The 12581-nt window shown below is 39.4% G+C and overlaps 1 protein-coding gene across 3 annotated transcripts in view; it reads left to right on the forward strand.

Moving 5' to 3' along the window:
* The window catches only part of LOC133650712 (low-density lipoprotein receptor-related protein 1-like), a 294864-nt gene extending 284696 nt beyond the window's left edge, over window positions 1-10168 (forward strand). For all 3 annotated transcript variants that reach the window (XM_062048313.1, XM_062048295.1, XM_062048304.1), the window contains 2 exons: window positions 1427-1571; window positions 6670-10168. In XM_062048313.1, coding sequence (XP_061904297.1) covers window positions 1427-1571; window positions 6670-6810 — 286 coding nt within the window. In that variant the 3' untranslated portion in view covers window positions 6811-10168. The remainder of the gene's footprint in view (window positions 1-1426; window positions 1572-6669) is intronic.
* Window positions 10169-12581: the final 2413 nt, after the last annotated feature.

Genomic DNA, 12581 nt, shown 5'->3' on the forward strand with positions numbered 1-12581 from the left:
AGTGCCGTGTAACAAAAATTAGGAGAAAAAAATATGATTACAAAGCCAAATGTGCCGTTGTGGTACTATTTCAGCATCAAATAAGATTGGCAATATGAGCCCATCAACACGGACAAATGAGCGAGAATGCCGTAATCACGTGATGGTTAAAAACAAAAAAACAATCTGACTTTATTTTCCAACTAGGAAAAAAAAAGCATTTTAAGATGTTCAATATTAAGTAAAATTTTGGCTTACAGAAATGAGTCCATTTTATTTTTTGGGTTTATTTATTTAGAATAGTTATTTACCTTCCAATTACAGTACTATGGTAAACAATTCATCAGTAATGAGAAATAAAATTGATATCCTTTTAAATGGTCACTTGCATTAGTATTATTATATTATGATTACATTACATTATAAAACTGTATAGTTTTTATAGATTATTTATTCAGTTTAAGAGTGTGATGTATACAAAATCTGTAAATCTGTCTGCATAAAGCCAAATATTTTTTTAAGTAAATTATTGCATTATTGTAATTATCTGTGGCACCTTGAAACAAGAAAATGTTTATTGATAGTCTAAATTTAACATGTCGTCTTTCACTCGTTTTTTTAATGCATTTTTATGTATAAAATATAAAAAACTGCAAATCACATCGCAATCGCAATTTTGGAGAGAAAAATCGCAATTAGGTTTTTTTTCCCCTTAAAATCGTGCAGCCCAACTAAGTATACTTCAGTATTTGATAAGGTGTTTTTAATGTGAATAGAATAGAATATAAACCCTTTATCGTCAATGTCAATCATCATGGTACACAACAAGATTCAGTGCCATTCGTCAGTGTAACACAAATAGAAATACATAGTTTAAAAAGTCATAAAAAATGTCTTACAAACACATTCAAAAAATTACATGCTACCATATCGCATAGATTTTTTCAAGAGTTTAGTATTTCACATGCAAGAACAGAAACATTTGGCAGTGCCCCATTCCAAAACAGCACATAGTTACTGCTTTTGTGTTATGAGTGTACTATTTTAAACTAGAACTGCTTTTGGGTCATTCTATGCTGCAAATGAGTTAATTGCAAAACAGTTTTTAATCATATTAATATTGATGATGAATTAATCTGCATTACCATTTTAATTTTGACAACCCTACTTTAAACCTGTTGGTTTGATGCTCATCCCTCCTGCAACAGTGCGGTGGTGTGTATTGCAGTGTGGTCAGTGGAACATCATTCTTCCACTTCTTGCCAGAATGTCAATTTAGTCCATAGCAATGTGTCCAGTTGTCATGGTTCATTTTGTGCGTCGAGTTCTAAGTTGAATGCTGGGTTTGTGTCTGTGCCGTGCTGTGGCTTTTGACGCCATGATCCGCCTTTCCCTTCATTCTGTGGCTTTTACAGATGTTATATCTGGACCTTTATATGTCATGCAGAGCCAAGGGCTTCCAACACCAAAGGATGACCAACGGGGCCATGAACGTCGAGATCGGAAACCCCGCCTACAAGATCTACGAGGGCGAGCCTGACGACGACGCCGGGGAGCTGCTAGATGCAGACTTCACTCTTGATCCAGACAAGGTAGAGACTATCATCACACATCAACAGCTTCCTTTCTACGCACTAGGGGTTTAACGGTAGCCCATAATCACAGGTCGGCACGTACTTCGGTTGTAAGGTCCACCCATTCTGGGTACCGCCAAGTCAATTTACTTTATACAGCACCAATTCACAACAGAAGTTTACACATAGAGCAGGTCTGGAATAACTATTAAAGAGACCCAGATGAATCCTACATGAGCAAGCACTTGGCGGCGGAGGCAAGGAAAAACCTCGAACAGAACCCAGGCTTGGTGGTTCAGCCATCTGTCTTGACCAGTTGGACTGAGATCAAGATGAGAGTGACTACATAGAGTGACTGGGCGAGGGACAAGAGAAAACTAGACACAACCACATCAACAGAACCGAATGCAAAACATAATGTGTTGCTTTTTGGTAAACAGCTTGAAATATTTTTGTAAATGAACATACAAACTGCAAGCAGGTAATTCTCCGATATAATACATTTTCCAATGTCGGCCAAGTGTTCCCAAACTGGAAAATTTTAACGACTAGGGATGGGTATCGTTTACATTTTGACCGATACTATGGTGGACGACGGGTAAACTCGCTGCAATGTCCAAAACACACGCAACTTCACAAAACACAACACATAAGTGAGCACAGAAACTTTTCAAAAGAACAACATCTGAAAAGCATGCAATACAAGGAAAACACAACCCATTAAATTGGTAGCGCTATAATATTGTTTAAAAATTGAAATAAATGCAGAAAATATACCATTTCACTCCGCCAACTTTCTTCACTTTCGGTGGCCTTGTGGTTAGAGTGTCCGCCCTGAGATCGGTAGGTTGTGAGTTCAAACCCCGGCCGAGTCATACCAAAGACTATAAAAATGGGACCCATTACCTCCCTGCTTGGCACTCAGCATCAAGGGTTAGAATTGGGGGTTAAATCACCAAAAATTATTCCCGGGCACGGCCACCGCTGCTGCTCACTGCTCCCCTCACCTCCCAGGGGGTGATCAAGGGTGATGGGTCAAATGCAGAGAATAATTTCGCCACACCTTGTGTGTGTGTGACAATCATAGGTACTTTACTTTAACTTCTTGGCATCTTGCTTATCTATTTGTATATCTCTCTTAGACTTGGAGCCACTGTTAGGGCTTGCTTCCTAATAGCATGCTAACTATGGGGGCCAACGGGGGAAAAATAAATAAATAAATACATATTTAAACAATTACTTAAATAAATCATTAAAACATAAACAAGTTAAATCTATAAACAATTAAATCTTGAAATAATTAAATCATGAAATAATTAGTGCTAACAAATAATTATTTTTTTAATCAGATTATTTACACTTTTGAATTTGGATTAATTATGATTAATCACAGTTAAATTATTTGCTTGCAGAATTCAAATTGACCTTTAAAAGACTCCATAACACGAATGTAGTTTTATTCTCAGACTGTCATATACAAACATTTTTTAAATGTTTTACCTGACTGCAAGTCATTGATTTGCTCAAAAGTTGGTGATAGTAAAGTAAGAATCAAATGCACACTTTGAAAGTATTTGCAATATAATAGCAACAACGTATGGATTTACCGGTACACTGATAGATAATGTAGTAAAAAATGCACCCCTGAACAACTTAACGTTGTGCACCATTTACATCTGCATTTACTCTTCCTTTAACCAGGTTTCATCAAACAAGCTTATTTACATTTTCAGATGACAGTGTGTTGTGTGCCAGGTAGTTGTGATTACTTACAGAGGTCCAATGGTCTCTAAGCGAAATACATTCAGCATCAGCCAGTAGTTGAAACCTGTTGCTCTTGATTGTGCAGTATAATTTGTTTATCCTTGTAGTAAATGTGCCCTTCGATGGTAGTTTGTATGACAGCACACTTGAGGAAATACGAATGGCATCTTGCAGCTCTTAAGTTAGTCTTCACAGATGTTGAATGGCCTTTATGCGTTGGCTAACCATTTTGAAAAAGGAATTGTTTAACTTATCTTTGGTACATTTGTTGACAACATTGAGGAAACTCTGCCAGCGTTTTTTGTCAGGCTCTGCTTGTTGTCAATGTAGCATGGTTGCTGGCGGCAACCTCAAGTAAGTGTTTAGCTTTAAGATTTATTTTTAAACTTGATGTGTGCCCATGATTACAAAGACTGGCGCTGTAATTGTTGTTTCAAATGTTTCGTCAGAGCGTGTTTTAAAGCGGAATTGGCTGCCGAGCACATAATTCAGACTCTCATCACTCATCTTGGCACTGGCGTGTGACCTGATCACTGACCGTGTAACAACACGCGCCCAATCTTGACATCACCTCATTAAGGAAAGTAGCTATTGGCTGTCATAAAAGTTGCTAGAAGCCGCTAGATGACGTCATCACCTCATTTGCATAATTTGTTGCGATGGACGCTGTTGAAGAAAGGAATAACATTGAGGGAGAGAGTTTAAAAATATGATTAAAACAGCAAATGAACGTTCTGTTGATTATTTAGTTTGTGTTCTTCAAATTTAGTATAATTTGTTCTATATTGGTAAATGGTATAAAATCAAAGACTGGAGGGTTGTGGAATGCACTGATAAACCGCCCTGATAGAAAATTACTTCTTACACCTTAGAGCAGGGGTGTCAAACTCAAATACAGAGTGGGCCAAAAGTTAAAACTGAAGAAAGCCGCGGGCCAAGGTTGAACAAATTAACCTTTTAATAGGGACCCAAACAAGTTTTGCATTGAATATTGAACAAGAAAGGCTTATATAACTTTATAGTGACATGCAAAATCGAGTTTCAAATAATAATAATAATAATTAAAAAATATCAATGACATATCAAATACAATTTTTTAAAAAATGGAATGCCTCTTTTCTATTTGCAGCCTTCTGAGGTAAATATCAACATTAACTTTTTCCACAGGCTAATACATTTGAAAATAAAATAACAATGAATAAACCAACCATTCAGGACTTTAAACTGCTCAGTTTACAACACACTGATCTAATCTGATGTGCCCAAGCCAGATACCTGCCATCTTTTCTTGGATGCTTTTCTCGTGGCTCAGGCTTTGAGCTGAGGCAACCTTCATTATCGAACGAAGGTGTTCATCAGTTATTATATCTCGTAGTCCACCCGGACCACAGTCTTGGGGGCGTGCCTTAAAGGCACTGCCTTTAACGTCCTCTACGAGCTGTCGTCACGTCCGCTTTTCATCCATTCTAACAACGTGCCGGCCCAGTCACAGGATATGTGCGGCTTCTGTACGCACACACACGTGAATGCAACGCATACTTGATCAACAGCGATACAGGTTACACTGAGGGTGACCGTATAAACAACTTTAACACTGTTACAAATATATGCCACACTGTGAATCCACACCAAACAAGAATGACAAACACATTTCGGGGGAACATCCGCACCGTAACACAACATAAACACAACAGAACAAATACCCAGAACCCTTTGCAGCACTAACTCTTCCGGGACGCTACAAAATACACCCCCCCGCTACCACCAACCTGTATCGCTGTTGATCAAGTATGCATTGCATTCACTTGTGTGTGCGTGCAGAAGCCGCACATATTATGTGACTGAGCCAGCACTCGTTGGACTGGATGAAAAGCGGACGGGATGATTTTCCGGAGGGGCACTGAAATGTGGGAGTCACCCGGTAGGGTTGGCAAGTATGAGAATTAGCGGTGAATGCGGTGTTACCGCGGCACCGCCGCTGTATATAATCGGCGGGCCAGCTCTAGTGTTAATTTGATATCGCCTCAAGGGCCAAGTGAAATTACATGGCAGGCCAATTTTGGCCCGCGGGCCAGAGTTTGACACCCATGCCTTAGAGTCTCTAAGAGACAAGAAAAGTCTCCAAGAAAAGCCTCCTATAACACCGGAAAAATGTGCTTTATTTCTTGCTAGTAGCTGTTGACAGAAAAAGTTGCCAAGAGATTTTGGAAAATCACCAGATTTAGCAACGAAGTCGCCAAATTGGCAACATAGCGTGCGCAGCCTTTCGAGTTAAGATGCGGTCAAAACAAATGGTGCGATTAATCTTCAGTCATTTATGATAATGCAAATGTTTTTTATTAAAAACATGCGTTAATGTTGACAGCCGTAGTAATAATTAATTAAATCTTAAAAAAAAAAAACAATGACACATTTAAGTAATTATTTATTTATTTTATGTTCTCCTATTTGGCCCTCCATAGCTAACGTCCGGTTTCATCTACTTCTGTTGTGTTTTCCCCGTATTGCATGTGCGGTGTGTTTTGGATTTTGTAGCGTTTGTAGTGGGCCACTGTACGATACGAGTACCAAATCGGTACTTTAAAACGGCGCCAGTGCTGCAACAGTGCCCTTAAAAAAAATGAAAACATGCACATTAAAAAAAAATAACAGTGCCTTTTTACTTTTATGGAATCTTGTGACATTCATATTGAACATAACAATGTACATAGTTCTATGATATGATAACTAAGTAATACATTAAAAAATCCAAAAATAAAATTTACAACAAATTGTCATAATTATTGAAGCAATAGAGAACGTGCAAAAAACGACTTGAGTTGTAATGTTTGATAGTCAAAATTCCAGGAGTTCCTGAATGCAACCTTGTTCGCCATAACCGTCATTGGTGTTGTGGCTACTGGCTAGGCTAGGCTAACCTAGCGCTACAGTGTTGGCGTGTTAAAGTTGGAACTAAAGTTTAAAAAGAGCGTCAGACTCTTTGTGCTTCTGTCAGGACGCTAAATTAAAGAATGTAACTTTCCCAATATCACCGCTGAGCACTAAATGCATTCACTTAGCACCGGAATAAGGCACTGATAGCTTCCTTTTTCGCTCTTGATACTACTGTGTAAATCAGTCCCGTTATGAAACCAGGTTTTGGTGCCCGTCCCTATTAACAGAAGAAGGTTTTTCAACCTCTAGCTTCTCCTTGGGACTGTGGTTAGCCATTACTGATCTGCGCTTTATTTGCTTACCGATTAGACATGTGACTATACCACGAGGCACACCATTAATAGACTAGTATTACACATTCCGTTACATCCCTACTACTCACCATCTGATGTTTGATGTTTCTTCTGTGTTGCTGCAGCCTACTAATTTCACCAACCCAGTGTACACCACGCTGTACATGGGGGCTCAAAACAGTCGCAACTCTCTGGCCAGCACGGACGAGAAGAAGGAGCTGCTGTGCCGCGGAGAAGAGGAGCCTCTTGTGGACCCTTTGGCGTAGGCCGCCCATCACGCTATTCCAAATACCCTCTTCTTGCCTTTTTAGAGAAAAAAAACATGTAAAAATCGGGAGAGAAAAATGACACACATACAAAACAAAAATGTGTGGCCACTGTATAAAATGTACAAAAATGAAGGACTACTTTTGTATGTGATTGCAGTATTATATTTTGTTCTTTTGAGTTTCCTCCGGTCAAAAAAAAACATTTTGTAAAAGAGATTTATCATTTACACGTGTCCCTTACCCTTTACCTAAATAGCCACTACCTCTGTGCAAAATGAAACGTAAAGGAGACAATTAGACGTCCTCGGAGCAATTTTATTTGTGTTTATTTTTGTATGAATTGTATCGAGAGACGAGGAAACGTTTGTTCCATTTCACCAGTGCCAGCTGTTTGTCGTTTGTGTGCACTTTGAGCGGGGAAAGCAAAACTCAATGTTGTGTTTGTTTTGCTTGGCTTCTCGGCAAGTTTGTGCGACACACTTTAAGGCTGCGTTCACACTTTCTGCGGTGCGTGCCGAACCGCCTCTTGGCTTTTTGTGGCCCAAATTATTTAGTTTTGTGGCCTCATTTTACTCTTTTAATATGACTGGGGTTTGATTTTACACCTTGCACATCAAATTGTCCCTACAAGGAGCCACATTTCACTAGTCACTTAAATCTGAAGCTTGATACCTTTATGATCATGTTGATTGGCAACACTAAATTGGCCCAAGTGTGAGTGTGAATGTTGTCTGTGTTGGCCCTGTGATGAGGTGGCAACTTGTCCAGGGTGTACCCCGCCTTCCGCCCGAATGCCGCTGAGATAGGCTCCAGCACCCACTCCCCGTGACCCCGAAAGTGACAAGCGATAGAAAATGGATGGATGGATGGATGATCATGTGGCTCTCTCTAGTGGTCGCGGGCCCAAACAACCACATTGTGTTCATGCTCCTGAGAAGATACATGATTTGATTATAATAATAAACCATTATTATGAGACCAAACGATCCAACCCATTCCCCCTAACAAAAAATTATCTTGACACCTTTAGAATTAAGACTTACTCAAAATTCTGTTTTCATAAATTCCCAAACTAACAAGTTTAACACATTGTAAATACCTTATGTGTTCTGCTTTTTTGGAAATAACAAATAAAAGCTTTAAAAAAAACACTTTTATTTTAAGTATAATCCATAGTAGTTCGGTAGTTGTAGTCCGTCCCTCTAAACTAGGGGTGTCCAAAGTGCGGCCCGCAGCTAATTGTTTACCGGCCCGCCACACATTCTGGAAATGCTATTGCAAAAATTAAAAAAACATTTTAAAAAAGTGAAATGAGGTGAAATCTAACTAGAAAAAGTTGCAATGTCGACACAAAGCTACCATGCAGGCTTTTTTCTTTTTTTGCCATTGCTCAAAAAAAAAAAAAAAAAATCAATGTTATAATGAATTATTGACCTATTCAAGGCTCCAATTATTTAAAATATTTCACTTTAAGATGTTTTATGTGGGAAATATAGCATATATTGTGTGGTTGCCATACAAAAACATCAACATTTTATATGACAAAAGAGCATAAAACAAACAAAATAATAGTTCAAACGTAAAATCGACAGGTATATCTGAAGTTGAGCTCGTAACTTAAGTGTTGAACGTAAAAAAAAAAAAAAAAAAATGTATCATTTTCTGAGTGGGGCACCTTTTGGATCCCAAATATATTTAATGGGATTTTATTTATCTTTTCACTGTGATTACTCAAAAATAATAATGAATTAAAATCAATGGTGTCCTGCATTATTGGTATTTTTAAGGCTCTAATTACTTCACATCACACATTGCTTTCTGAAGGTTTTGGGCAGTGGGGGAAATACTGCATATTTCAGTTTTATTATAAAAAACTAAGTTGTCTTTGACAGAAAAGGCATAAAACCTTTTTGTTTTTTTAAACTTTATATCAACCTGAAGTTGATATACTGTACAGATTTACTGTAAGCGTTATATAATTTTAAAAAATAATAATTTTACTTGTTTTTAACATTTGAATGACTTAGACCCTATGGTCCCCGGGAACCCTAAAGGTAAAAAACAAACAAAATCCATATATTTTTTTATGGTTTGAAAATGAAAAATATCAAAATGGCCCCCGCATGCTTTAATTTTTCCGTGTGGAAAAAGTTTGGACACCCCTGCTCTAAACTGTCCGGGCAGCATTTTTGGTCTGGCCAAAGCAGTAATGAATTTGATTGATTGATTGATACTTTTATTAGTAGATTGCACAGTACAGTATATATTCCGTACAATTGACCACTAAATGGTAACACCCCAATAAGTTTTTCAACTTAATTAAGTCGGGGTCCACGTTAATCAATTCATGGTAAACATAAAGTGACTTCCGGATTTCACATATCACGTGACATATTTCAACCCACAATGCCAGCTGTTGGTTTAAATACATTATTATTATTATTATTATTATTATTTTTTTAATGTTATGCTTTACAGTGCCCAAACTAACCAGACTTATTTTTTAAACCGAGCCAAATATGTCAAGTGTGAACGCAGCCTTGTCGTAAGTACAGCACCAGATGCTCGTTAAGTGATTGTGTCCTGAGCGTCCTTGCACACAATGCCCGATTGGACACTATTTTATACCGTTAAGATATATTTTGTTTTTTAATGGCTAGTCTGTGCGTGTCGGAGAAAGAGGACGTTGCTCCCAGGTGATGGAACATGGGCCATAGCTGGTAAACACAAGGAGGACCAAAAAACTTCCCGGGTTTTCCTCCCTCGAGTTGAAGGTGAGAGAAGGTTCGCCCTGATAACGTTTCACTCGGCGGCCATTTTGAGTCATAAAGTTCGAAAAAAAACGCTTTAGTGGATTAAAGTGACCGTTTAGTAACGCCGCTTGTCTTCATTTGGTATTTGTGTCGTTGTTGAGCTGTGTCCAACTGCTGCTGATAATACTGCCATTCTTGTCTTTATTATGCTCAGCCTGTCCCAAAATGCTGCTTTTGTCACAAACGCGTCATCCATATGTCATGTAAACCGACTTAAGGACAACCACAAATGTTGTTTTTTTTAATTATGTTGCTTAAATGTCAGCAAGTGTTATTTTCATGGCTTGTACATGTCTTTAAAATTGGGGGATACGTACAATCAACAGTGTTTCCCTCCGCAGCGGTTTTTGCTAAAGATGATCACACATTTTTAAAATTGTTTTTCTTCTTAATAACGACACATAGCTTTTATATAGTCACGATGCATGGAGGCTCAGACTTTCTTCTGGAAAGACAATAATGTTTTAATTTTTGCTGGAGTCTTTACGAGCTAAATAACAGATATTGTTATAAATAAATAGACATTTGTACAGAAAACAAAACTGTCTTGTGTTCTCTACCTTATTTGTATGAAACCCAAGAGCCCAGACCTGTATGAATCAGAAATACTTTAATAATCCCTGAGGGGAAATTAAGATTTTCAGCACAATCCCATTTAAAGGCCTACTAAAATGAATTTTTTTTTAATTTAAACGGGGATAGCAGATCCATTCTATGTGTCATACTTGATCATTTCGCGATATTGCCATATTTTTGCTGAAAGGATTTAGTATAGAACAACGACGATAAAGTTCGCAACTTTTGGTCTCTGATTAAAAAAAGCCTTGCCCCTACCGGAAGTAGCGTGACGACACCGGAGGAAGGACTGCTCATATTTTCCTATTGTTTACACCAGCAGCGATAGAGATTCGGACCGAGAAAGCGACAATTACCCCATTAATTTGAGCGAGGATGAAAGATTCGTGGATGAGGAACGTGAAAGTGAAGGACTAACGTGCAGTGCAGAACGTATCTTTTTTCGCTCTGACCGTAACTTAGGTACACGCTGGCTCATTGGACTCCACACTCTCTCCTTTTTCTATTGTGGATCACAGATTTGTATTTTAAACCACCTCGGATACTATATCCTCTTGAAAATGAGAGTCGGGAACGCGACATGGACATTCACAGTGACTTTTATCTCCACGACAATACATCAGTGAAGCTCTTTAGCTACTGAGCTAATGTGATAGCATCGGGCTTTACTGCATATAGAAACAAAACAAATAAGTCCCTGATTGGAAAGATAGACAGAAGATCAACAATTCTACCAAACTCTGGACATGTAAATAAACGGTTAATGCTTTCCAGCTTGGCGAAGCTTAATAATGCTGTTGCTAACGACGCCATTGAAGCTAACTTAGCTACGGAACCTCGACAGAGCTATGTTAAAAACATTAGCTCTGCACCTACGCTAGCTCTCATCTGCTCATCACGACCCGTGCTCACCTGCGTTCCAGCGATCGACGGTATGACGAAGGACTTCACCCGATCACCGATGCGGTTGGCGGCCCGGAGACGGAGGAAGCCAAGGTGAGGTCGTTCGGCTAGCGCGTCTGCTATCATTAAAGTGCTCCTGATTGTGTTGCTGTAGTCCGCCGCTAATACACCGATCGCACCTGCAGCTTTCTTCTTTGCAGTCTCCATTGTTCATTAAACAAATTGCAAAAGATTCACCAACACAGATGTCCAGAATACTGTGGAATTTTGCAATGAAAACAGAGCTTTTTTTATTGGATTCAATGGGCTCCGAATACTTCCGCTTCCACTGTTGACGTCACGCACAAACGTCATCATATTGAAACGTTTTCAGCCGGAAGTTTGCCGGGAAATTTAAAATTTCACTTTATAAGTTAACCCGGCCGTATTGGCATGTGTTGCAATGTTAAGATTTCATCATTGATATATAAACTATCAGACTGCGTGGTCGGTAGTAGTGGGTTTCAGTAGGCCTTTAAGAGCAGACAAACATTACAGGGAGACAGAACAGGATCGCTGACGGGTCGGCCAACCTCCGACGCCCCTTACCAAAAAGGTGAGAAACAGGTAAACACTGGGGGGGCGGACTATTCAGTCTAAGCCTGGGCCCCTGGAGAGGGGGTCCAGACTGGGGCCAAGGAAGAAAAAAAACCTCACAGCCATAGCACACATAAACATGTGTGTGAGAGGGAAACATCAAAGGACATAAAATACATTAAAAGAGCAGAGCTGATGCAACCAGCCACAAAAGTAAAAAAAAACAAAAACAACATATATACTGTGGTGGCCTCTGCGATGTTCCACGCCATCGTCTGCTGGGGTGGGGGGAGCATGGCCAGAGACAGAAGCAGACCCAACAAAGCAACCAAGAGAGCCCACTCCACCCTCAGCCGCCCACCAACTCTCGGCCAGTGTCCAGTCCGCATGGATGAGCGAGGATAGGTCCAAGGAGACCGAGGTGCTCCGATACCTGCTCATTCAGCCAAGACACTGTGAAGGTTGTCCGTCCCGGCGCTCAGCGCCAGCTCCGCAGCCCTGTCTCTTCATCCGCATATCCTCCAGTCTCTCCAAACAGACTCTGGTGTGGCAGAGACCCAGCAGCTGGTCCCCACGGCCAAAAGGCTCCCTGGAGGCAGATCCAGAAGTTCACAAAAAAGCACCGCAGAAGTCATGACATGTCTAATGTTTATTTTTTTCCAATATGACTATGTCAGCAGCTCAAGATGACACTTTTGTAAAACAAAAAAATACAAGAATACCAACCAGGGTAAACATGTATTTAGCTTCCCATTCGAATGGGGGGGAGGGGGGGATACTGATACTGTCAATACCAAACTGATACTTTTTACTTGAAATGTCATCATTTCATTGATTGTTACTCATGCAAAATAATGACAAACCGCAACAAAAATATAAATGTTATATACTTACCGAGCT

The sequence above is a fragment of the Entelurus aequoreus genome, linkage group LG01 (genome assembly GCF_033978785.1).
Source record: "Entelurus aequoreus isolate RoL-2023_Sb linkage group LG01, RoL_Eaeq_v1.1, whole genome shotgun sequence".
Lineage (NCBI taxonomy): Eukaryota > Metazoa > Chordata > Actinopteri > Syngnathiformes > Syngnathidae > Entelurus > Entelurus aequoreus.